This window comes from Copidosoma floridanum, unplaced genomic scaffold (genome assembly GCF_036245765.1).
Source record: "Copidosoma floridanum isolate Cflo_tuat_1 unplaced genomic scaffold, Cflo_Japanese_pri ptg000019l, whole genome shotgun sequence".
NCBI lineage: Eukaryota > Metazoa > Arthropoda > Insecta > Hymenoptera > Encyrtidae > Copidosoma > Copidosoma floridanum.
Genome location: NW_028321896.1, coordinates 760,074 through 786,153, shown reverse-complemented (window position 1 = coordinate 786,153; position 26,080 = coordinate 760,074). Strand labels below are relative to the sequence as shown.

The window sequence follows — 26,080 nt, the reverse complement described above, 5'->3', positions numbered from 1 at the left end:
AAAAATATAAAAAATTGTAGTTATCCTTACAAAAATTTTTGCAGCAAAAAAAAAATTTAACAAGTATTTATTTCAACTTTACTCAATGTGATTTTAAGATTTTTAAACGGATTAAAAATTATTAGATGCATTAAAAAAACTATTTTCTAAAATCCTTAAAAATTCCATATTATTTAAATAGGACATTCAAATGCATCTTGCTGTGCGTGTGAACTTAATTTAATTAGAATTTTTATTGTAGGCTACAATAAAAATTTTTTCTAGTTATATGACTAAAAAATAAAGTTTAGAAAATAGGGGACACTAGTATACACGTACATGAAGAATAATACTAACTGTTAGTTTGATTCGGTATTGATAAATATAATAATTTAGTAATTCTATTTTACAATGAAACAATTGTTGACATAAGAATACAAACATAAAGTGTGAACAATAAAAATGTATTATTGTTAATTGCGTATTAATGTTAAAAGTAAATATGCGTACGAAACAATACATTATATTAATGGGTTATAAATACTTGTTAATTTTGTGTTATGAACATTAGTGCCTGTAATAGTTAATAAACTACATGTTGGGAGTATAAAAAAATTAAGTAACAGCAGCTGTCAGTTTTTCATGTATAGGTAATGAAAGAAGTAGTTGTTTTAAAAAATTGTTAAATCATAAGCTAAAATTTTTATTGCAATGTCAAATCATTGATTTCGACAAAAAGCTGTTAAAAAAGTATAAAAGCTTTTATCCCCTATAATTCAAATTAACGACAATTTATAAAATAAAAAATAACCCTTCCAACGATATCAGTCTGTGATGATGATGATGACTGTGAAAAACGATCATAGTCATGAATACTATTTATTGTCATCAGCTGCACAAAATACCATAGCATCCTTGGCGCGTTTTTCAATAATACTCGTAATAAAGGAGGCTCTCAGTAGGGGCCAAAAGAGGGTCTTGTGACCTATTTGATTTGAACAAACCCCCAAAAACTTTTTTCTATTTTTTAATGTATTTTAAATAGTGTAAAATGAAATTCAAAGCCACTTTGGCTGAAAAAAAAAAAAAAAATATATATTATTTGAAAATTCACAATTTATATACGATAGTCGGCAAAAAGAAATCTCTTGGTTGGAAAAAAAAAAAAAAAAATTCTTAGTACAGTGTTACCGATCACTGTAAAATACCCTCCCCAGCAAACGTACAGCTCTGCGCACTCGGCATGGCACCCATATAATCATCACAATACGAATCGAACGGAGGACGGCCATTGTGAAAACTCGCGCTGGCGTTGTTAACGAAGATAAATGAATAGTGTTGTTGTAAAGACGAGAGAAAGAAAGAAAAAGAAAAAAAAAAAAAATCCTGCGCGACAACAATAAGTACACACTTTTGCAAATGTCATAATAGCGCGTATGCGCGTCCTCTTCCTTTTGCGCGTTGTCTTTTAAAACCCGACCCACGCAACAAGTGATTGGCAAAGACAAAAGCCAACATTCAAATGAAAAAACACACACATAGGTATACAAGCACTCCACCTCGACAACGCATAAGTACACCGGCCGGTAAGCAACAGAGTATACTTACATGAGAGAAAAAAAAAATAGCGTTTTGCAACCAGCCAATGAGAACGTTTCCTTTCACATTTGTAATACAGCATGACGCGAGTAAATAAGAAAAAGCTCCCTTGCTGCACGGTGGGAAGGGGAGGAGGAGGAGAATGAGGGGGGGGGATCAGATACAAACACACGGAGAACCGCAGCCATTTTCAAAGGATGAAATGCTGCACGCCTCGATTTTTCCTCTCTCCGCTCGCTCGCTCGCTCGTCCAAAAATCAAGTATATATTATAAAGCGAGCATGCGTGGGCACATCAACGTAAGTATACACGTGTAAAATATACATTACACGCGGTGGAGTAACAAAGACGACGGCGACGGGGAACAATAAGAGAAAGAAGAAGAAAAGCGAATGAGCGAAGGACCGCGAGCAGTTCAGGGGGATGGGCAGGGCCTCGCGAGCGAGTGGGCCGGGCTTCGGGTGGTCTTGCAGGGCCTGCTGGCGTTCCTGCTGCTGTCGCCGTCGTGGAGGAGGTAGTCACCGGTGCCAAAGATGCCGCGCGAGCCGCTGCCGCTCGTCACCGCTGCGCACCGGGAGGCGCGCTTCGACCGGCACTTGCGCAACGTCCTGTACTCCCACGGCGAGTTTCGCGTAGCTGAGTTCTGCAACACGTTTACCTGTTTTTTTTCCTTTTTTTTTCCTTTTTTTTTTTTTTTTTTTTTCATACAGTTGCATTCTGATTTTGCAATGCGCCTATGCTGTTGCATGATGTGAAAATACAAGATCTCAGTCCCGAGATGTAAGAAAAAAAGAATCACAATGTAATGTAAATGACAAAAATAATCAAGCAATAATGCCTCACCTAAAGTGCACGCAACGTCACGTCAATTACTAAATCAACTTTGCACAAAAGTTTTCAAATAGCAGATCGTGCGAAGAAATTCACAGGGTGTAATCGGTTGGGATGTGATGAAAAAGGATTAAACAATCGAGGCGCAAATTTGGGAAATAAAAATGTACATGATGGAGGGGAAAAAAAAAAATAAAAAAGCAGACTCACGTCAGTGAAGGGTAGAGCGTCTGCTTCCATGGCAAGTATTTTGATCTTCGACATATTGACCAGATCGAGTCCGGACAGCGGAGCGCTCAGCTGAATGTTGAACCTCCTGCCCGGCGGTATGGCTGGTGCTCGCAGCAAAAATTGACCTCCGATTCGCTCGTCCTGCAATTCGTGATGGACAAATTATATTTTACTTGTGACTATTCGACATTGTACAATGGGTTCAACATTGTTGTTAAAAAAAAAAAAAGATACGTTTTATAAAACATGCGAATGAAAAAATATACTACAGTAAGAAAAAAAAAAAACACTGAAGCAATTATTCAAATAATGATAGTTAATAATAATAGCATGTAAGCTTACCAAACAGTAATCCGGGGCGCGAAACTTGGCCTTGATCGAGCACGCGCCGCAAGCGAGGATGTTGAATATCGTGGTGGTGTTGTCGCGGGGCTTGTAGCGAAAAACAACGAAGCCGTCGTTGTCCCGCAAGTTTGCGCTGATGTAGCGCCCATTTTGCAAATTGATCGGGGCTCGTCTGTGGAAGCGGAACGAGTCCATCGCCACCAAACTCGACACGTTGGTCTGCGTGTTCATCTGCGCGCAGATCGCGAAAAATCAGAGTTCCTTAATTGCCTTTACGTGCGGAATTCTGTTGCGTCACTTGATTTATGACCACGATAATGTTTTTAATTCAGAGATAAGACAAAGCAAAAAACTTTAAATGAGGATATCGCCGTCGGATGGACCGAGTAGCTAATGGGGTTACTTGTAAATTTATAACTTATTTTCTAATTATTAATTTCTAATTTTAAAAAAGATTGTTTTATTTTTTAAATTTTACCAACATCATTTCATGTCTGAATTTTAAAAATATATTGTAACTTTTTTAAAAAAAAATTTATGGACGTTTCCGTCGAAGAACATACCCTTTTGGTGATTGTTTCGATTTTTTTTTTTAAAGGAAATTTTACATAAACATTTTTATTTATTTTTTCAAGTTCATAGTTTTATAAATTATTGGAATTGTTTATTATTGCATATTTATTGCTTAAATTTTTAATCTTACATCTGCGAAATAGTAAAGAACATTAATTAATTAAAGTTCCAATAAGTTGTTTATATAATTACAACAGTTTAATCGACTAAAAAAAATGTTTAAAAAATATTCAACTGACGTAAAGTACTACACGTTAAAAAAAACATTATTTACATTATTTCAAATTTCATTGCTTTCATTGTTTTTACGAAACATTTCGTTGTTTAAAGTAAAATTTTGAATTAACGAGAATATGATTATCCGAGTTATTTTTATCAAGATAGTCAGCAAATAAATTTGTGTCACCTACGTTGGAAAAATATTTAAAAAATTACCATTAAAAAATGTTAATATTATACAGTTCTTGATTTACGTCTCAAATGTCGAAGTCCTTTACTTTAAAGTTAGATGGCTGGCAAAAAGGTTTTTTTTTTTTTTTTTTTTTTTTTTTCGGGGTATCGGAATCATTTAATCAAAAACCGGAAAAGAAACAAAAAGGGACTCACGATGTAAAGCGTGAAATGGTAAGTCATGTTGTATTTGACGCCGAAGAGGGTGAGCTTGGTCCGTCGGACGCAGTGCAAACCTTCGGGATCGCTCCGATGCTGGATCGGTTGTCCCGGTATTGGCCTGCTGGGACATGGGTGCTTCCTCAGGACGTTCTCGGCAGCACACAGGGTCGGTGGATGTAAAATCTCCCCCGAAGTCACTGCCAGCAGGTAAGTCGACTTGTCCGCATCGATGTAGCTGAACGTGGACAAGATTTTTTTTTTTTTTCCATACATAAAATGGTTTTATTTTTTTCCTTCTACATTATGTACAGTTTATCATTAAAAAGCGAAGATGTAGTTGATTCAGCTGTACGAGCGATTTTACAAAGAACTCCAATCAAGAGGTAAATTTTTTTTTTTTTTGCAGCATACCTGTAGAAATCGATTTTTATCTTCTATCTGCACGTCAAAAATGTTTAAGCCCAGATTAAGAAACGCGTGACATTTTACCTTAAAAAGCTTTTGGAAGTTTTTTTCGTATTTACATTTACGAGTAAAAAAATTTGTAAAATTGCGCGCAAATTTTCGTTACTGTAAAATCATAAGGAGTGTAAAAAAATGAACGACACGTTTCACTTCAAACAGACTAAAAAGCCTAAAAAACTGTGTAAATTATTTTGAAAATTTGGAACCGGCTCAAAGAGAGAGAGTAAACTTATGTCAAAAGCTCGTGCCTCTAGCTTTTTTTCCCAGTATTAAAAGGCCCAGAGTGAAAATTTCTCGATGTAACAGGGTACCTTTTGTTCCAGGACACGATGAGCCTGCGCCGGCTCCACCTCTGCTGAAACTCGAGGCTCGGCTGTTGTCTCTTGGTTCTAGTCGGGGCCGCGAGATTGCTGGGCAGGTGAGCCAGGGCGTCGGATGTGGCGTACAGCAAGACCGTGTTGGGCGAGCGGGTCTTGAGTATCGGCGAGCTCACCGGTCGCATGTCGATGCGGTAGAGATTGGCTTGGGCCCAGCCTGGGATCGTGAAGTTGCGTGTCTCTGCGCCCTCGTATTTGAAGAGCGGCGAGCCTGGTATCATGTTCTTCACCAGGTAGTGCGTTTGAGCCGCTGTTGTTTGCGGTGCGTGTGGAAAGGAGAGCGTCATGGATTTTAATGGTATATATACCGTGCTTGCTAATTTGCGATTTTTTTTTCTCCCTTAAATTTTAATGTATCCACTTGTTGATCATTATTTAAAAAATATTGGTTCTTTGAAATTAACAAATTTTTTTATAAATAATTATCTGATACAATATTCTTGTATGTTGAAGATGATGAAATATTTGTTGCATTAAATGTCGTGTCATCTTCATCTTCGGTTGGATCATAAATGTTATTCAGTGTATACCATTAATGTACAATAGTCATGATAATCTTTCATTTTTTACCTTAATATCTTTAATGTACATTGTTATTAAATCTTAAAGAAAGAAAAACACGATTATTTAAATTATTTATCTATGACAAAGATTTATTTGGATCATTGTTTTGATCTCCATCTGGTAGTAAGAACTTTATCCATTTTATTCCTCACTGACAGACATGATCAAAGTTGTATTTATCATTTAAAAAATGCACTATTTTATTTGACACAAGACAATTATTTTATGAATTAAACGTAATTGTATTTAAAATAAAAAAAAAGATAAAATATCAAAACAAAACATTAAATATGAATACTATAAAAAATTAATATAAAATGTTATTTGCATGTATTTAAAAATATTTTAATAAATATCAGCTAGTATTTCAAATGCATAAAACAATTTATTTTTAATTCAAATATAATTTTAAATAAAATATTATCAATCAAAAAACTTTGAATTTAATGTATTTTAATTAAGGTACTTAGGTATTTGGAATATAAATGTATTTTAAATAAATCATTCAATTATAACTGTATGATAAATTTATTATTTTAATTGCTTGATTAAATAAAACTTGTTTTTAAATATTTTATTTTAAATACTTTATGAAATACGTTTGTATTCTAAAAAATAGTATATTACGCCACTAGGGCGGAAAGTGCTTCTTCCCGCCCGCGGGCGCACTTTCCGCCCGCCGAGTACTTTCCGCCCGAGGGCCGAAAGTACTCGAAGGGCGGAAAGTGCGCTCAAGGGCGGGAAGGCCTCCGCCCGAGTCGCGTATCCTATTTTTCTCCTTAAGGGCGCAAAGTGAGAACGTATTTTGTCTGGTTAATGATCACTTCAATAGAAATTTAACTACAGGATTAAAAATGAAAAATATTTATTCAATGTCTATCTAATGTACACAAAGCTTATTTTGCATCAATTATTTAAAATTGAGTATGATTTTATTTTTATAAAATAATAAGTCTAAAAAAGTAGTCGGTAAGGTAGGGAATTTTTTAAAATAAGTAAGAGTTAATTGTTAATAAACGAAAGTTCGCATCAAAGGTTGTGCGGGGTCCAGGGGCGGCAGCCCCTGGTGGGGGACCAGGGGGCAAAGCCCCCGGCGGGGATCCAGGGGGCGGAGCCCCCGGTGGGGGGTAGGGGGGGCAAAGCCCCCCCCCTCGTCCAAAAAATCAATTGATCGTTCGATTAAAAAAAATTTACAACCATTTCCCGAAAAAAAAAAAAAAAATTAAATTAATCTAATCTCCCGAAAAAAAAAAAAACTTGGTGGAATGAGAGTATGAGTATCAAAAAATGGCAATCAGAGATATAATACTCCCTTATTGTAATATTATATTTTTTCTTAAGAAATTATACACAAAATATACTTATAATAGAATTTCATAAAATAATCAAGTCTTGTTTTGAAGATGTATAAAGAAAGATATTTGATAGATGTCGCATATAACATATTGATAATGTACAGCACCAACTACAAAATTTACTAATTTTTCTTATTTGCGGGCGGGAATGTACTTTCCGCCCTAGGGCGGGAGGTTCCACTTTCCGCCCGTGAAATAGGCACTGAAAGTACTTTCGGCCCTCACTTTCCGCCCGAAAGGAGGAAAAATATTTTAAATAATGTACTTCAAACAATGTAAGTGAATATTCTTAGATAAAATCTTTTTTCACAACCTTCTATGAGGCATAATACACATTTATGTTCTAAATTAAACACGGTGAGCTTTTGAAAAAGTTATATTAACGTTCCTTCAACAAATGTATAAAGTACATGTTGAATAGGGTAATATTGTGTTAATAATACTGATTTAGATTACAATTTATTGGAAAAAAAAAATGTAAACTCAAAAAACTGTATAAAATACATTACATGAAGGTACATAAGCTGAGCATACCTATGGTTTTTATCATCTACTGTTAAGTTTGTTGGACAAAAATCTGATTTACTGAGTAAAAAAAGCGTGCGACAACTAGACAAAAGTAATGAAAGAAAAATAAGCTACTTAAAATAAAAAAAAAAGAGAAAAAAAAAAAGTACGTAAAATCCAGATCGTACGTGCACACGTGTAACAACAGTCGTGTACTTACTCCCCCAACAAAAAAGTGCTTGCAAGTGATGCGAATGTTGAGTCTCGCGCTCCTATGTAACAATTCTAATTCCGTCACGGTCCTTGCATCTAACATTCATCGTGGGCACGTATGTGTGTATATTTATATTTATATAGATGTCCGGGAAGGAAACAAGAAGAAGAAGAAGAAGAAAGTGATGCAGGCAGGGAGGGAGAGATCCGAAAGGGTTGAGCTCGTCTAGACGTCGCGAAATAGTTTACTGCTGCCGATATATAAGTATGCTCTCGGCACTTTGACGACAAGCTATAAATGAGTCCAAACATCGCGTGTGCAGCGCGAGAGCCGAGGGGCGCAAAGGATATTATACCTATATATTTAGGAGCAGTGGAAGAATTAAGAACGAGAGGAGAGATGAGAGGCCAATGAGCCGCCGTGAGTTTGTGTGTGCGGGATATATAATATATATACCGGACCCCGAGAGGGCGAGAAGAGAATATATATATATATATATATATATATATATTTAAGTATAACTATCTTGCTGCAAGAAAAGGAGGAGAAATTTCAACAATAGAGATAGGTGTGCGTGCACAAGAGAGTACTTATAGGTACACGGCTATGCGAGGAATGTATTGGATTGTTGAAGTGACACCATTTGTTTTCGGGAGCTTCCCCGCTCGGCTTCTACTTTTTTTTAAAACTTTTTTCTCTTGCTCGCTTTATCGCCAATTAGGTTTCTCCATTTATGAATTGGCTTCGTTTTTGTTCGTGCTCGAGTTTTTTTTTTTTTTTTCTCATTTTTGAAGTTTAGACACATACCGAACAATGAAAGCTCGAAAACGTTTTCAACAATATACCGTCATAAATTATAATAAGAGTTTAACGAAAGAAACGCTGATACAAACGAGAAACGATTTCTTACTGGTACTTTTGTTTTAACGATTTTTTGGGATATTCATTGCACTTTTTTTAATTCGCATTGATGATAAGACGTGTGATATTCAAATTACCATGATACCATGTATTTTTAGAGGATACAGTTTGTATCATTAAGTATTGGAGCATACATTTTTTATCTTTAATAATATAAATTTTTTGTTGAAAAACATTTTTTCAACAATTGAAACTATTTTTTTTTTGTTTAAATTTTTTTATTTTAAAAAGTCTGCCTGTTCCAGAAAATGGATACATTCAAATGCGAAAAAAAAGTATGAATGTATAAATGTGTGTGCGTAAAAATAATTTTTTCATTCACCAAAAATTAAAATTTGAAAATTTAAAACACAAGACATCCATGTGCAAGTACATTACTACACGCAAATTGTAGAAAAGGTCAGAGCCCAAACCCATCAGTCCTGGGTGACTAAATTACGTCAAAAGATATACAGACCGTATTTTTACTTTTGTACTTGCATATAAGGCTATACTTATTTGGTCACGGGAAAAAAAAAAAAAAAAAAAAAAAAAAATAGATAAAGACTCACACTTGGTGCCTTCCGCGTGCTGCTCGGTCTTGGGAGGACCGACGTAGCTGACGTTCCATGAAATCGGGCCACTGCACGGGCTGACCAGTAGCGTCGGCGGCGATCCGGTCTTCGGGTTCAGATAATAGAACCTGGAACGAATTCATCTGCATCCAGTATGATATTACTATTCAGCCGAGGTCACGGAGTTATGGATTAAATTCATTCCTTCGCTCGTTTGTTTGTTCATTATTTTATGTTATTTTATTATTATTTTTTTCCATACATTTGTCTATTTACCGGGCTATCATCGTGAATGGTAATTTTTTTTTCATATACGAATATACTTACACTTTTTTATGTAACATAGGTATGACAAAATTAAAAATTTTCCCATGGTAACAAATGTATCAATATTGGATTCTATGCAATAGAATGTATGCTATAAGAAATAATAAAAATATTAAATAACCATTCAAGTCAGAAATTTTATTTTAAAATTGTAGCAACAAATAACGATTTTTTAAAATTTTAAATCCCCAAAAACATACGTTTTTATACTTTAAGAGGAAAAAAATGCATAAACATGTTAAATAATAATATATCTTGTGCTTATTCAAGTGAAAAAAAATTAGTAAAATATAGAAATATTTTTAATAATTACAATTACTTTTCTAACGAAAATATAGCAGTCGTGCCAAGGCACTTATATGCAAAAATAAAATTTGACGCTTAACAAAATTTACAAAATTGTATGGTCCGTTTTTTTTATTTACTCTTTTGATTACCTTATTTATTAAAAATGAGTTCGTCAATTTTTTTTACGATGTAGTAATTTTTGAGTCCTGTCACCAAAAAAAAAAAAAAAAAAAATTAATAACTGAAAATAATTAGTTTAAAAAAGTTATATATACACATTTAGAGATGCAGATTATTTGTAATACATTCAATTATACTTTAAAAATAAAAGAGTAAAATTGATAATTTATAGTAATTTTTAGTCTTTATGAATATAAGCAGTCGTCTACTGAAGTGCAGTAAATTGACGTATTTTTCTTCTCTCAGATCGAATATTATTATAAGTAATATCCAACAAAGAAAAATAAATAAAACAAGTGTAAAAAAAATAAATACAAAAAAAATTAAGCTTTGTAATACTACGTTTACGCATACAATTATGAGGAATTACAACGCAAACGCGATGATACAATTATGTACGGTTGGTCAAACCAATAAAAAATAAATAAAAATAAAAAGATGGGAAGGACACGCAAAGATAACATTACAAACTCATACACACTCAGAGCGTATAATTTTTAAGAAGGTAAGGGTGCGTCAACACACATGCGTGCACGCGCACTTGTATATAATTTCATGCAATCATTAATTTCGGAATATTTATCGGGATTCTAATTAAAAGTCGGTCGCTTATTTATGTAGTCGGCCTTGATTAAAAAACATACAAACACACACACACACACACATACACACATACACAAACAACACCCCATTATGTGTACATGTATATAATGTGGACAAGGACCGCAAACAAATTACGCATTCCCAGGCATGTGCACGAATTAAGACCACATATAAATAACCCGCAAAAAGCTCCCCCGTTCGTAAACGTATCATATATATATATATATATATATAAGTACTGCCCTGGTCAGCAACAACAACAAAATCAATTATGCATACGTTTTGCGCGACTCGATCAATATTCATCAGCAACGCAACGCCATACACCTTATATTATACCTACTCTTTCTTTCCCAAGGAGGGCATCGTAAAAGTGCATTTCGGCGCCCATAAGTCAGGACTCTCCCCCTTTCCCCCCACCCCACTCTCCCCCACCACCATAAACACTCGCCAACCCTTTTTTTCAATACGCAAACACAAAATAAAACTATACCTCCAGCTCGTTCGCTTCGATCGACCGATCGATCAACAAATGTGACCGAGCAAATTTCGTATGATTCATGATGAATTCGCGCACGTGTGAGTATATATATATATATATATATATATATATATACATACGTGTGCCTATATCGATCTGGGTTTTTCCATCGGTTCTCCCCTAAACTATTATTATGTATCGCTTACCGATGATGACGCGGGCAGCGCTCAACAGCAACTCAGTCTATTCGGAACTGTGAATTTTTTTGCAAACAATAACAATAATAATAACAATAATAATAATAATAATAATAATAATAATAATAATAATAATAATAATGATACCAGCAAGTAATGGTAATTTTTATTAACGAGTACCTGTATACTTGTTGAAAGGTAATAGTGACTAGCGAAAGAAAAACATGGGGCTCCTGTCGATTTCTCTTTGTATGCACTGTATATATATATACATAATGCGTGTATACGGAGGGATGGGAGCTTGCAAGGCTGTAAATTTAAATCGACTCTCGGATCCGCGAACGCTGTAATTCTTATTTTGAATAATTGAAATTTTAATGAGACCCAAGAGAGTTGTAGTCCATATATGTGTTTGTGCTGTGTTTTACATAATACGTTTACTCTTTGATGGTAGAAGCTGTACGCTGTATGTGTGTATGTACTCGTTTTGTCAAAAAATAAATCAAAAGTACTTTTTTTAATTACGCATGCACGAGTTTGTACGAGAAACAGATATCGAAGGTGGTTTTCGAAAATTTCGATCACGTTCGCGTTTTGGTGTACCTACAAGTGGGTAACATGTGCACATCGCTTTCATATTTATGTCTTTCAATACTCCTGTGAGAAAAAAAAGTAACAACTGGGTTTAATTAATATATGCTATTTAAACTTTTAACGATAGTACAGCGTAATTTTTGTGGCAATTTTGAAACGCGGTACAATGATTACTTATTAGTGTTAAACTTGTTACGTACTTCGAAAATAGTAACATAAGCTCCTTTGTTAACTTGATACTCGAAACGTTTCCAATTATAAGAAATCTATCCTACAATAAGCAAAAAAAAATTGAAAATGTTACTCTATGATTTTAGTTCTTACTGAAACTTATATTTTCTTTGGTTTTTTGACTCATTTTTTTTTTTAACTAACTTTCATACATAAGTTTTATTCCAGTTTTCTACCATTGCAAAAACTAATACAACTAATACACCACTAGCTGACTAAGTTTGTACAAAATTAGATATTTTTTTATAACTTCCAAATTCGAAACATAAATTAAAATGTATTTAATAGAAAATTTAAATATGAGACTTTCACTTTTTCTAAAGTTGTAGGTTAAAATATATTGGATTTTCAATTTTTTTTCTAGTAATAACCGTTTTGCAGACAAAATAAATTTTTTTAAATAAAAGTACTTGATCTTAAATTTTTTCTACTTACATAAATAATCAGTATTTCTATATGTTTTGGTGAAAAAATTTCGAACCTTTCTGAAATTACTAACACCCTCGCTTACTTATCAACGAATAGTAAATCATACAAATATATACTTATTCAGGTAATTTTGAGAAATATTTGTAATTAAAAAAAAAAAATAAGAACACTAAAGTATTTCAAAAAAGTATGACATTCAGAAAAAATTATTAAAACCAATTTTTTTCTGTTTAACAGTTTTGTGGAGTTCTTCTAATAAATTAATGCATCAATTGTTGCAATGCATTAATTTAATGTTATTATTAAAGAAACAGTAAACAAACCCATCAAGGATCAAAGCTTTAAGTAATTAAATTACAATGATCACATAAAATAAAATGGAGAAAAAAAAAATTTTATTAAAACAAGCAAAAAAGTTACTTACAAAAAATAATTTTGCAAAATAATTGACTTGATTGGAAATATTTATATACAACTACACGCAAACTAATAGTCACATTTTTAAGATTTTACGGCATAAACTACAAGATCCTTATTTTACCGAATTAGCACACAGACAGTGAGCGTAATTATGTGTAATTTCAAACTGAATATTTGTCGTTCACGTAAAAAAAATTCCACTGCTGCGTCACTAACGATTTTTGTTTTAATTGCACATTTAACTGAATTTTACTTACCTACGAATAAAATTTTTTTTTCATCCAACAAATAAGACGGAGTCCTCACGTTAATAATCCGCCCGACTACGATGAAACAAAGACTGTATAATGCACATTGCACACGCAGAGAAAAAATAAGTAGGTACACGTAGAAGCTCCATTTTTCCACTTTTTCGTGTGAAAGACCCGTAAGCGGACGCGTGGCGCGGCACGTATAGGAAATTAAAGCACGAAAATTTTCGCAAGAATCCCCAACACGAAAGTATCAGTTACGCACTAATGGCCGGGTTGGCATTCCCGATTACCAACAAGCCATACGGCAGAGCTGTCGCGTCCTTCGACTCTCGTTTTATGTACCATAATATGTGCTTTGATTTTTTTTATTTTATTTTTTTTTTCGTTCCTTATTGGCGTCGAACCTACCGTGTGTGACGTCATCAGTAATGACGTCACTACCGACTCGTTGTAGGGAAAATACGTTAGCAGCATAGGGGCGGAGTAAGGTTTTATTTATTTTCTCGACAACAAAGGTAAGAATCAATGTGATTTTTATTGTGATTTGTAAAGTGATGAAAATCCCTTAACATAAAATTTTGAAAGTTTAATAATTATAGTGACAAGAGTAATATCTATGTAAAAGTCCCCCATAACCTCTCCCAATATTTGTTTGTATTTCCAGTAACGTGCAAAGTCCATCAATTATCAATGCATCTGCCTATGTCTGCGATTTGTCAATTTGGAAAGTGCACCATTTCCAGTCGGAATTATGTTGAAGGAGAAAAGTTGCTGAACGCTAATCATATTTTAAAGTGCGGGAAAATGTCAGAGATGGGAAATGTCATTCGCATTACAGCTTATTGCCTTCAAACGACTGATATAAATGGAAAACCACATGAAATCAGTGGAGAAATATTGTTAGATGGCAGTATAAAATCTTTTTTGTGTTCCTGCAAGGCTGGATTAAGTCAAAAATGCAAACACGTGCTGGCTGTTTTGCTATACTGCTGCAGGTAAAATTCAATGAATTTTTTTTTGTCATTTCAATGAATAATAATTTCCTAATTGAATTTTAGAAATGATATTGATGGACTTGAACAACTATCGTGTACTGATGTAAAGTGTGCCTGGCAGAAACCCCAAAAGAAAACTCTGGAGCAGTACAAAGCAACGAGGGTGAAGGATCATGAGTGTTACTCGTCATCGCACAGGGGTTGCGATACTTCAGATTTATCTGCAGACCAGCGTCAACGAATCATGGAGATATTGGCGAATACAGGAGAAAATGCTCTCACAAAGCACATGTAAGAATGAATTACTGAAAAACTGCCAAGCAACGAATCAAAATCAATTAATTTACACGCATAATATGCGAATCGATGATCTTATTTCTGTTTTTAGCTGGATCAATTTTTTATTTACAGATCTTTACGATTTTTTTTTTTATCAATAGTTTGTTATAATTTTGTACATATATGTAATAATTTTTAAGATATGGCAGGCACGATCCCTTTCAAGTACGAATAAAAAACACGGGTATTGAGTGTGAGTTAGATGCTTCTATCGAACTGATAATAAAGAACGAGCAATCAAGGGTCATGAGAGAATTACATTGGATACCCGTGAATACAGTAAAATTGTGCTGCGAACGTCGATTATTAGAAATTTATAATGTAAATGTGCACGTTGCTGTTTATATTAATTCTGAAGATACGTTCTCAGACTGGCTTCAACTTCGTCAGTACCGTATAACTGGTTCCAGAATTTATAAGATTTTCACATACTGTTCAAAGAAAAATCCAGATTGGAAGAAAAAAGCTGCTGATTATTTCTACCCTAAATCGTTTAAGAGCCAATATACGGCTCATGGTAAAATCCACGAAAAAGCAGCCATTGAAGCCTACGAAAAACATTGCAACACAGCTGTGACACGATGCGGAATCGTTATTTCAAAACTAAACCCTTGGCTTGCGTATAGTCCGGATGGTGTTGTTTTGGAAGATGAAAAGCCTGTTAGACTCATCGAAGTAAAATGTCCTTTTTCTGGAAAAACCAAATGTATTGACGAAGTTATCCCAAAATTAAAATATATTTATGTTAAGGAATCAGATGTGTATCTTAAAAAAAAACATGAGTATTACGCACAAATTCAATTGGGCATGGCAGTATTAAATGTACAGTCTACAGACTTCGTTATTTATGCGTCTTTTGACTCAACTCTTTTAGTAATTAATGTTCCATTTGACTATGATTACATAACAAATATTTTAAGTACTGTAAAAAAAAATTACTTCCAAAACATGATTCACGTTGCTTGCATTTTGGAAGAAAGTGCGTTTAATAACGATGGTAAGGAAAATAAAAATAATTGAAAATTAAATAAATTATTTGTTTTTATTTTATAAATTTGTCATCACTCATTATGGGAGCACTTAAGTTTACAACAGCACAAATAATAACAAATATTTGATCAATCCTATTCACTAAATACGAAGGCACTCTTGAACTTAAAATCTTAAATATTTTTATTCTTTGGTTGGATCTTTCGACATGCACTCTTGCTTTTGCAATTTTCACGTTAAGTATAGCTTCTTCCATGGAAAATTGTTTCTTGTCTTTGAGAAAAGCTGGTCTAACAAGTGTTACGCCGTGTTTTAAGCAGTCATCATCAATTAAAAAACCTTTATCTGTCATTAGGCCATCACCTGCTTCCAAAAGATTAATAAATCCACTTTTCTCAAAGATCGCTTTATCTGAACTTTTGCCCATAAAAGATTCACTTGCGAAAGTGATAAGACCGCCTGGAGATACTGCTGTCATGAATCGAACGGTATTTGAGTTCTTATATGAAGAATATGATGCTATTTTACAGCACAAGTTTTTCGGAATTTCAATATTTATTTCAATAACATCAATTACAGCTCTCACATGCTCAAATCCATGAAAGCACTCAGGAATATTTTTTAAAACTTCCTCTTTCGCAGGCCAGTGGATGGCAGATTTTAAACCTATACTGAGCAGGTGTATCATTTTTAAAAAAATTTGCCTACAAGTTTTTTCTGTGCACACTTGGAATAAAGTCGTGAGCACACAATAACTGACATTTTGTTTTAATTTTATGAACGTTAGAATAATCCTATCCTTAATGGACAACTTGGAAGTTTTTTTAAGGCTGAGTAAAGTAGAGTCTGACGTCACAACATTTACAAGGTCCACTAGGCTCTCCAGAATGCGGAAACTAGGAATACCAGTCATCGTATTCAAATCTCTCTCCGATTTGATGAAAGTGGTGTGGGCTTCAAAATAAACTTGGCAAGCCTTGTCTTCCTGCATGACAACAACTTGAACATGTTGATTCTTTCTTTCAACCTCCATTTGTACACTTACATCAACACTTCTCGGATGAGAGAATGAACTGATTTGGTCAGTGTCAATCATTGCACCTACAGTCGTATCCATACTTGTTTCCATGCTTGCATCTGTGCTTACACGTGCATCCGTAGACTCATTGACAAATCCCTCATCGATGGCTCTTCGCGCACGCTGACTGATATTCTCTTCGTGGTTCTTTCTCTTTTGAGCTCTTTCTCTTATTCTTCTACTTCTTAGCAAATCTCTTCCTTTCCTCTTTATTTCAGCTATCGTATGACTTTCCACTGGCATATTAAGGGAGGGCACTACATCGCTTCTTAAAATGTTATATTTGGTGTTGTTACCTGTTTGTAAAGAAACAAAAAATTATATAATTGGCCAAATTATTAAAGTAAAATAAATTTTTTATAATTACCTTTTTTTTGCAGATAATCCTCTTCTTTAAAATGACGAGAACACACTCTGACATTTAAACTTCGCGTTTTATCTAACCTTAAGATTTTCTTCCAAAGGCTTGACCTTTCTACTTTTTCTTCTTGACCAAACATATTTGTTACAGTTACGTAACTCGCATTTTCTTTTGGCATCACATGAAATGAAATTGTTGAGTCTTCCATTGTACTTTTACAACCAGAGACACAACAACAAACTTTACTTTTCACTTTCTTCGAAGAACTTTCCATATTTCAACATCTGCATTTAATTACAAGTATTTTTTTTTTTATTATGAAGGGATTATAGTTTTACATACTAGCTTGTACAAAGTTCAAATACTTACATAATATCCAATAACAAACGGAAAATCACCTAAATTCTTGACTTCAACAAACAGTCGGGATAGGTTATAGGTATAGTAAGCATTTCAGGCAGTAATGACACTTACAACAATTCTTGAGCTTTGAAAATTTTTTTTCAGTATAAATACAAATCAGTCTAAAAATTTTTATACTTTTCACCTCAATTTGGAGCTTTATTTTTAAAACAATAAATAAAACCTTACTCCGCCCCTATGCTGCTAACGTATTTTCCCTACAACGAGTCGGTAGTGACGTCATTACTGATGACGTCACACACGGTAGGTTCGACGCCAATAGGTACTCCTCTCCTTTCCTTCGTATGCCCCTTTAAATACCGATCGCTTAAGAACATACCGTTCCGATGATTTTCTCATATACAGTAAAATTCATACTGCAAAACGTCTTTGAGGACCTTGCAAATTATTCACGCATAATTTTACCTTGTACGCATCGGCTCGGAACGAACCTCTGCTCCTATATATGTAATTTAATGCAATGCAATTTTCAACCGATTTTTCTCATTTTACATGTACCACAGGTAAAAGGTGCTCTTTGTCAATGGCACATTATTCTTCTTCTCACCAAAGTGAACCTCAAGATCAGTATGCATTTATGTATTACCTGTAGCAGCAACGAGTCAAATGAAATTTTTGTTACGTAAAATGTGAATTCTCTCGGACGTGATGCTTTTTCGGGCATCATAAACGTCAACTATATGCCCACTCACAACTCGAACAACACGTCGGATAGAGTGTATTTTCTCACGAAAGCACTAAACAAGCGCATTTTAGATTTAAGTATCGTACGGAGAACACTCGTTCATAAATTACGTCCGCAAGCCGATCGTCTCTCTCGGCTGAACCTTTTTGGTCCTAGAGTTCGCGATCCTCCCGAGAGCGGTTTCGTTACGCTCATTTACCCCCGAGGCTTTATAAATAAACGCGGCTGCCACATCGCACAATTGCACTCTTCACGGGTCTATAGCTATGTATTTCTCGTAGGGATCATTAAAAACTTTTCTTTTTTTTTTTTTTTTTTTTTTTTAGTTTTTGATCGAAGCGCTCACCTTTTCGACTCAAGATGATTACCTCCTCAGAGTTAACTACAACAAAGTATAAAAAAATTGTGTCTTTTGACAAGACAACATCCGAATCGGCACTTAAGAGTGATGGGTTCATTTGTTAATTTATTGATTAATGTAGATTTTGACGTTTTAAAGGAACCGATATTTTAATTTGAATCACAATAGAAATGTAATACGTACTGTGGGTATAAATATTGTTGTTTTTTAATATTAAGGTATAATCTAACGGGTACAATTATATGATTACGAATTAAATAAGATTTCATATAATTTTAATTTCGATGAAAATGTTTTTTCACTCGGGTAACCTGATCATTGGATCGTAATTCTTACTCAGCTTTTTTTTTTGCGCGTATAATTTAATTTGAAATTAAAGCAACTTTAACCCCCGAAATAAATAAACTAACGCGCGTCGAAACGACATTCACACGGTAAGTACTCGATTTTCCCCTTCAAGCATCAGGAACAACTTCGATGGAAGTTTACCGCGTAAGTGCGTGCACTACGTTGACGCGGAGTGTATAGGTACATACACCGCGCGCTCGAGTGCATGTGTAAACTCGCGAGCAGAAAATTTTCGCGTGTCCGCTTCCCAATGTTTAGAGAAGCCCAAGTGCACATCGGCGGGGATTACGCTTGGCTTTGCGCTCACTTAACTTCGGTAATGGATTGATAAATTCCTATATTTTTCTCCGCCCGGGATAATGGAAGTGAGCGCGGATAAGTACACACGCGCGACACCGTTCTCCAAGTGAAATCTCTCTCTCTCTTTTTTTTTTTTTTTTTTTTTTTTTCATTGCATTTTAATAGCATTTCCAGTTTTTCTCGTGAACAGTGGAGGAAAAATTTCAAATCTTCTACGCCCAACCAACTCCTCAATCGTCGAAATATTTGTCAGTCGATTCACCCCCGACATAGTCCAACAAAGTCAAAGTTCGAAGTTTACATCACGGTCCCGAAGCGCCCATCCGTTTGCTCTTGTAGCAGCGCAAAAATGAAACGAAACAAAAATAGCCTAGCAAAATGAAAAAGAAAAGAAAAGAAAAAAAACAAACCATGATGGAAAATAACAACAACGACAACAAAGCCAAAGCTCGCAAAGAGTATAGGATATAGGGGGAGGTCCGGCTCCCAGTACACACATCTATACGGCGAGTTATATAAATATACGCGGCTAGAAGTTGCAGGGCCGCTTGTTTGGCGCGGTAATTTAAAATTTATAGCTCCTTCGACGTGTCAGCTTCTCGAGAATCGGTAGCTGTGTACCAGAAGGAGCCCGCCGTCGTCTTCCCCCCTCCCTCCCAAAGCTCTATCGCGCAGTCGGAGAAAGACTGTTTTTCGCGGGAACGCAGACGACGAGGCTCCCTCGGGGTGGTTATATGGGGACCATTGTAAAATTAGCGCTGGGACACAATGTCGGCGTCGCGGCGTCTGGGGTCGCTGCAGCAGAGAGAGAGAGAGCATATCACGATTCACGCGCTCGCCCGCCCGTAAGCACGCGATGCTATATTTATCGGAGCTTGCGAGAGTTGGGCGCGTGCCTGAGTTACATGCGGACGTATATATATACATCTGCGCGTTGTGAATCACTGGGGAGTCTCGCATTGATAAAACGGGCACGCGAGCGGATATGCGTTAGTGGCTGGGAGTCGACCGGATGATCGGCCAATCGATGCCAATCGGTTTTTCTTTTTAACATCCGCCCGGGAGTGTAAGGGTGCAGAGAAATTTTGGAAGATCAGAGCAACAATCGATTTAAGTTTTCAAGCTGTGCCTACAGCAATGGTTTTTAATTCCGGTTTCAAGTTCAACTCGAGCTTTCGAGTTCTTCCATATAGAGTTAAGACGGAGCTTGCAGACATGCATAAGTTAAACGGGTGTATACGATCACTTTAGTAATGAATGCATTTAAATTGATCAAAGTATCGGTATGAAAACGAAAAAGAAAAAAAGCGCACCCTACATGAGCATAGGGCAATTGTAAAATGATTGTTAATATTTATATAAAAGGAAAACGATGTTTTGTATAGGTGAATGACACGTGTACACACGCGTTACAAGACACGAGTGACGATGAATGAGAAAATGAAAGAGCGAGTGGTGAAAAAGAAGGAAAAAAATTAAAGGAAGCTTTATGGCGCGTGGCGTCGCGACGCAGCGAGTCGTTGGGCTTGCCATACGGGCGAGATTATTACTCTGTTCGGATATATATACGTACGCGGGTGCAAATATTGTATGTATACCGTAAACGCGTAACGACGGACAGACGACGCGCACCAGAGTGACGAAAATTTCGCTTCCCTCTTCATCGGCCCTTTCATTTGTTTTTGTTTCTCATACTTATATTATAATTTTTTTTTTTCCCCCTTTGGAGTTGGAGTGAAGTAGAAGAGCTTTTAGTAAGTGCGAGACACCACACTGAGTTGTTGTCGAAAGAGCGACGAGTTCCCGGCTCTTTCGCGCCGTCCGTCGTCGCAGCGCTTCGAAACTGTCGGCTCGGTTTTGACAAGTGGTTTTTCGATGTTGTTTCTTTGGCCCCTCGTTTTTTGTGAAATTTTAAATTAAAGTGGTTTTCGAGAATGCGAGCAAATTTTTTTTTCACGTATATACTGGCAATTACGATGAGTTGTGCCGGTACTATATAATTTTGCATCGTTATGGAATTGAAAAATGTTTTTTTTTTTTTTTTTTTCCCTTTTGCGTTCCGATGCATGTGTGTTTTTCAACTTTTCTTTTTTACAAATCAAAAAGCTCTGTTAAACTCATGGGGGTAATTTGAAACTTACGTATCGCGAGGCACATGCCATGTAAATAAGAAAAATAGAGAGGATGCCAATAATTAAAGTATACGCATCGACTCCCATATATATTATGTATGCACGTAAGGTAAAACGCCCAATACTTGGACAAAACTGAAATTCAGACCGATACTTGGACAGTGGAAAATCAGTCATTGTAGCAAATAAAAAAGAGATATTTTAAAAAACGTAATAGATTAATATTGCTATGATTATTATTGATGATATACTTGAATTTTTAAAAAAATTTCAGCAACATTTAATACATGCGAATGATTCTAAATTTCACCGTAGGCGCCATAAGACTGCGATAATTTTTCTCCGTTTTCTATGATTTTGATAATAGGTAATGCTCGTTAAAATTAATCCAATGCATTTGTATAAATGCTGTATGGTATTATTTTACAACTTTTACATTAATTAACAATATTTCTAATGTAATCGTGGACAAAAAAAATTTTTATAATGTAAAATTAGCTGTCCAAGTACACCTCACGATTTCGTAGTAGTTGGACAGACGTGGAGCTCTTGTCCAACTTCAGGTCATAGGCACAAAAACGTCGTAGCCAGTACATGGACATACAATCAAAGTTGTTTACCTTTTAACGTAGTTAATCTTTTATGCGAATTTTTTAAACAAAAGTGTATAAAAAGTGAAGTACTTTGTAGAAAAAAAACACTTTACTAATCAGTTTTGTTGTTAAGGGGTGCACCGCTTTAAGAAAATTGTTTTTTCAACATTTTTAAAAGTTAACCTCCAATTCACTGTAAATACAGATGAAGTATGGGTTCTGAAAAGAGGAAAAATGTTTTTAAAAAAATATAAAATAATGAAAAAGAACAAAAGTGGAGGTCATACAACAAAAACAAAAAAGAAAAGTAAGAAAAATTATAGTCTTATTAAAAATAAATCTTAAATAACAAAATTAAAAAAAAAACAGTAAAATTGGTTTTACACTATCTCACTGATAGAATAATTGAAAAAACTGAGTACCGAGGTGAGAGCTTAATTGAGTTGGATAATTCGTTTGCTATTGAAGAGATGCAGTTCCTTCTAAAGAAAATTCAAATCAAGAAGGAGAAGTGCGATTCCTCACAATTGAAAATGTTGAAAATCAAAATGCACCCTGAGGGATTTATCTTGCATTTAATAAATTATTTTTGGAAAAAAGATTAATAATTTTACTTACGAATTTTACGTAATAAATTTGTTATTATTTATCCCCTTCGTTAACATTTTTTCGTTATAAGGTATTTATCTAAATACATACTTTAGTTTTAATAAGTACTTGTGCCTTATCGTAATTTATACAACTGTAAAATCGTTTAAGTTAGTATTGTCCAAGTACTGCTTTCCAACTTGTCCAAGTACTGCAGCATTGTCCAACTTTTGGTTTTCAAGGTTGTCCAACTACTACGACAGTCGAGAATGATTGTCCAACTACTCCGATAAGTTGACATGTTTTAAAATGTACGATAACTATTATTTAAGAGCTATTTTAAAACATTTTTTGTGTGTTATATAATCCTAAGGCATCCTAATTACAAGTAATTATTTAAAAAATATGGAAGTATTGCACATTAACTTCGGAATATGAGCGTTAAAATTAGTTTCGAAAAATCTGTCCAAGTATTGGGCGTTTTACCTTAGTGCTTGGCACTGCAAAATGAGAGAAAGCATGAATAGAGAAACGAGAACGCGACTATTAACTTTCATCATTAATTTCATAAATTCGCTCTTGGCCTGTAATTTTGGTTAATTGAAATATCTTACTACCCCCCCCCTCCGAGGTTCCGAGATGGATGCGTTTTTAAGCGTTTGATATTAAAAATTGCGAAATACAAGGTAATTTGTATGCACTCGGGGAGAGCGAATTGCACGTTGGTTTTTCATCAGACACGTAATAATAGTAATTTGTTCGATTAAAGAAAAGTACTTTAATTAGCAATCGAGGGAAGACGAAGTGGCAGAATAGATTTTTTTCTTCATTACGTTCCTCGCGTGCACAGAAAAGCTTGCGAGGGGTACCGTCGATTTATTTTATGTTATTAAGCAACCAAGAAAACAGAGCAGAGTATTGGTATTGATTTTTTTTTCTAACGTCACAGTACTCTCGCAAAGTTGGAAAAAATATAAATATATACTCGAACAAAGTACGGATGGAGTGCCATTTTCGTGTTTGGCACCTGTAAGTCGTGCTCCTCCAAATCTCACAAATAAAATCCATGCACCCACGCAAACGCAAAATAGTTTGTGTTCGCTGCTGTCTTCGTTTCGTAAAAAAAAAAAAAACAAAAAACTGTCAGCGCAAAATTAAGCTCCTCCAAAAAGTTGAGCTTGCAAAACTAAATATATATGTATACAACTGTACGCGCGCACGCGACGCGTTCCGACGCTCGTTTGCGTGACAAGGTCTCGTTGTCGAGTGGGCATACGTTAAAGGAGCCTTTGAGCGGCTCGCAATCAGAGAGCGATTTTGCGTTTGATATACATTTATGGTATCTCTCGGTCCCAAGGGACGAAACAAAAGAGAGAAAAGAAAAAAAGCTCGAGGTTCGTTTTGCGCCCTCTCTCTCTTTCTGCAACTTCAAAGCCAGCGCTCGAAGCTCGGCACGGCAGTGTAAAGGGGAAGAAGAAGAAGAAGAAGAAGAAGAAAAAGAGGAAGTAAAGTAAAAACGGAAGGAGACATCCGATCTCTTTGTATATTATATTGTATCCTTCATTATCGCGTATCCGTCCCATCATCGGTTACAGAAAAAACGAAGGTTGAGGGAGATCGAAAAGCGACAAAGCTCGGAAAGAGAGAGAGAGAGAAACGGTCACCGGCGCTTCGAAGCACGTGGCAACTTTTGGCATCTCGCCCGCGCTTGTATTACATGGACATGCTTTGCATTCTCGCTCTCTATTTCACGTCGGCTCTTTTGTATACCCTGTTAAGGAAAACGAGCGAATCGAGCAAGCGGAGTCATTGTCACCGGTTAGCTTACGTATATTTATATGCATACGCCATACACCCGTAGACGAGTTACGTAAGGTCGCTAAGCTCAAGTTCGCGTTCGGTCTAAAAGTTCCGTGCGTATACCTAACTACTTTTTTCCCCTCGTAACTCCTTCGTGCGGACTTTCTTCTCACAAGTGCACCGATTCGATATACTGCTTTACGAAAGGGACATTATATGCCACCTACAATTACCACTACAAGAGTAGGGGAGAGTCAAAAAAATATTTTCCTCAGCGTGGCATTGCTTCCGACACGCGTGCAGTAGAAATAAATCTTGCAGGGTTGAGTAACGCATCAAAGTCAAGCTTGAGTAAATAAAAAAAAAAAAAAAAAAAAAAAAAAAAAATCAATAGCTGGAATGCACTCCTACGCAAGATGGGGCTACAGGTGATGATATATTTATCCACGGGCGCATAAGTTACCAAGATTGTGATTTACTCGTGTCCTCGCACGCGCTTGGGGCCTTTGCTTTTAATTGAGATGTATGTAGTGATGCCGAGTCGTTTAAATTAAACGAATGTGACGATTCAAAGTTTTAGATCCATACCATCGGCCGTGTGCATTTGTTACATGTCTGCCTAATAGGAACTTGGTAACAGATTTCACATGCAGATAATTGCTCCATTGGCCGAAATAAAAGATTTTTTTATTGGTCGACCGGTTGAGAGCTTTGTATGTCGGTCGAATCTAATGGATTTAAATTAGTTTTAACATATTGTAGCCGGCTATCGCTTCTTTGTTTTCTTTTTCTTCGAAAGAATCGCTGGAATTCCGCGCTATTGAAATTCGATATCTCAATTTTTAGATTTCCACTTTATTCAATTAATTCACCCGAGCCATAGATATCATACTTTTTTTTTTTTATCCCACATATTATGTGGAAAATCCATCATTTTAGTACGAATTTTACCACCAAAGTGTCTAATAATAGTTGCCGATGCCAATTATGAAGATAGATACCTGTCGCATAACCGAAGGTTTCGGTGGGACAGTTGGCGAAAAACGAAACACCCTCGCTGATCCGAGTAGAAAAATCTCCCCATGCGCGTGAAAACTCGCTCAAAACGGAAAAAAGCCACAAAAACTCGGGAAATGAGAAAAAAAAAAAAAAAAAGTGGAAATGACGAAAAGAGCGCTCACTGAGACACGTCGTTCGGCTTGAGGGTGGCCCTCATCTGGTACTCCGGCTGCAGGACACCGGTAAAGTTGAACTCCTCGGCCATCGAGTACTTCTCCGGCCTGGGTTTCCCGTGGCCACTGCTCAAGCTGGCCATCCGTCGCTGGAGCGGACTTTCCTCGGAGCTGTTGGCCATCGCGAGGCCCCGACCTCCCCCAACACCGAGATCCAGAAGCAGCACCACCACCAGTGCCAACCGACCGGCGTCGCGACAATCACCCGGCATGCCGCGTGATAAATAATTATACCGTGTGTATACTTGCCGCGGTATACGGAGGACTCGACGATCGATCGGTCGGTTCGTCCCGGTGCCCGAGCGCGCGTGCACACAACAATACGCCCGTCCGTCGCTCGGCAAGGATGGAGATCGACTGTAGCCGAGCCCCCGCGCCAGCCGGCTAACCCCCGGCTTCGCTCGATCCCCCTCCCCCCTCCCTCCCACTCGCCCGATTTCTTCGTCTCCTTCGTCTTTTGCCTTTTCTTCCTCGTCTTCTTCTCCGTTGCCTTTTTTTCTCCCCTCTATTTGCACGCTGGCTAAAACGCGCACCAACCCCGTGTCTTACCGATCTCATCGTGTATATACTTACTCGCTTTGCCGTTTCATTCACTTTTGCATCCACGCCTCCGTGTGTATACATATATTATATACACTTGCAAAATTCAATTCTCCTCCTCGTACTCGCGACATCGCTGTTAAATCCAAGTGTGATGAAGCGTGTGCCTTTGTGAAGTGCAGCG

At 36.0% G+C, this 26,080-nt stretch overlaps 2 protein-coding genes across 2 annotated transcripts; one reads left to right on the top strand and one right to left on the bottom strand.

Annotated features, from left to right (window-relative positions):
- Nucleotides 1-1,993: 1,993 nt before the first annotated feature.
- Nucleotides 1,994-25,568, bottom strand: nord (neuron derived neurotrophic factor nord). Its single transcript, XM_089593573.1, has 7 exons — nucleotides 25,306-25,568; nucleotides 9,125-9,255; nucleotides 4,952-5,262; nucleotides 4,165-4,431; nucleotides 2,983-3,216; nucleotides 2,620-2,781; nucleotides 1,994-2,221 (listed from the first exon to the last, which is right to left on the bottom strand). The coding sequence occupies exons 1-7, from the start codon at nucleotides 25,566-25,568 to the stop codon at nucleotides 1,994-1,996; spliced, it is 1,596 nt and encodes a 531-aa protein (XP_089449699.1).
- LOC149374473 (uncharacterized) lies at nucleotides 13,532-14,454 on the top strand. The gene is made up of 3 exons (XM_089593223.1): nucleotides 13,532-13,646; nucleotides 13,796-14,126; nucleotides 14,190-14,454. Exons 2-3 carry the CDS (start codon nucleotides 13,822-13,824, stop codon nucleotides 14,419-14,421), a joined length of 537 nt encoding a protein of 178 aa, XP_089449349.1. The 5' UTR covers nucleotides 13,532-13,646; nucleotides 13,796-13,821; the 3' UTR covers nucleotides 14,422-14,454.
- Nucleotides 25,569-26,080: the final 512 nt, after the last annotated feature.

Excerpts from the sequence above, each read along its gene's own strand:
- nord (XM_089593573.1), bottom strand. The coding sequence starts at position 25,568 with ATGCCGGGTGATTGTCGCGACGCCGGTCGGTTGGCACTGGTGGTGGTG. Across the intron at positions 5,263-9,124 it reads GCACGCGGAAGGCACCAAGT|CGGCTCAAACGCACTACCTG; the intron begins GTGAGTCTTTAT and ends CGCAAACAACAG. Across the intron at positions 3,217-4,164 it reads ACCATTTCACGCTTTACATC|ATGAACACGCAGACCAACGT; the intron begins GTGAGTCCCTTT and ends ATCTGCGCGCAG.
- LOC149374473 (XM_089593223.1), top strand. The coding sequence starts at position 13,822 with ATGCATCTGCCTATGTCTGCGATTTGTCAATTTGGAAAGTGCACCATT. Across the intron at positions 14,127-14,189 it reads GTTTTGCTATACTGCTGCAG|AAATGATATTGATGGACTTG; the intron begins GTAAAATTCAAT and ends ATTGAATTTTAG.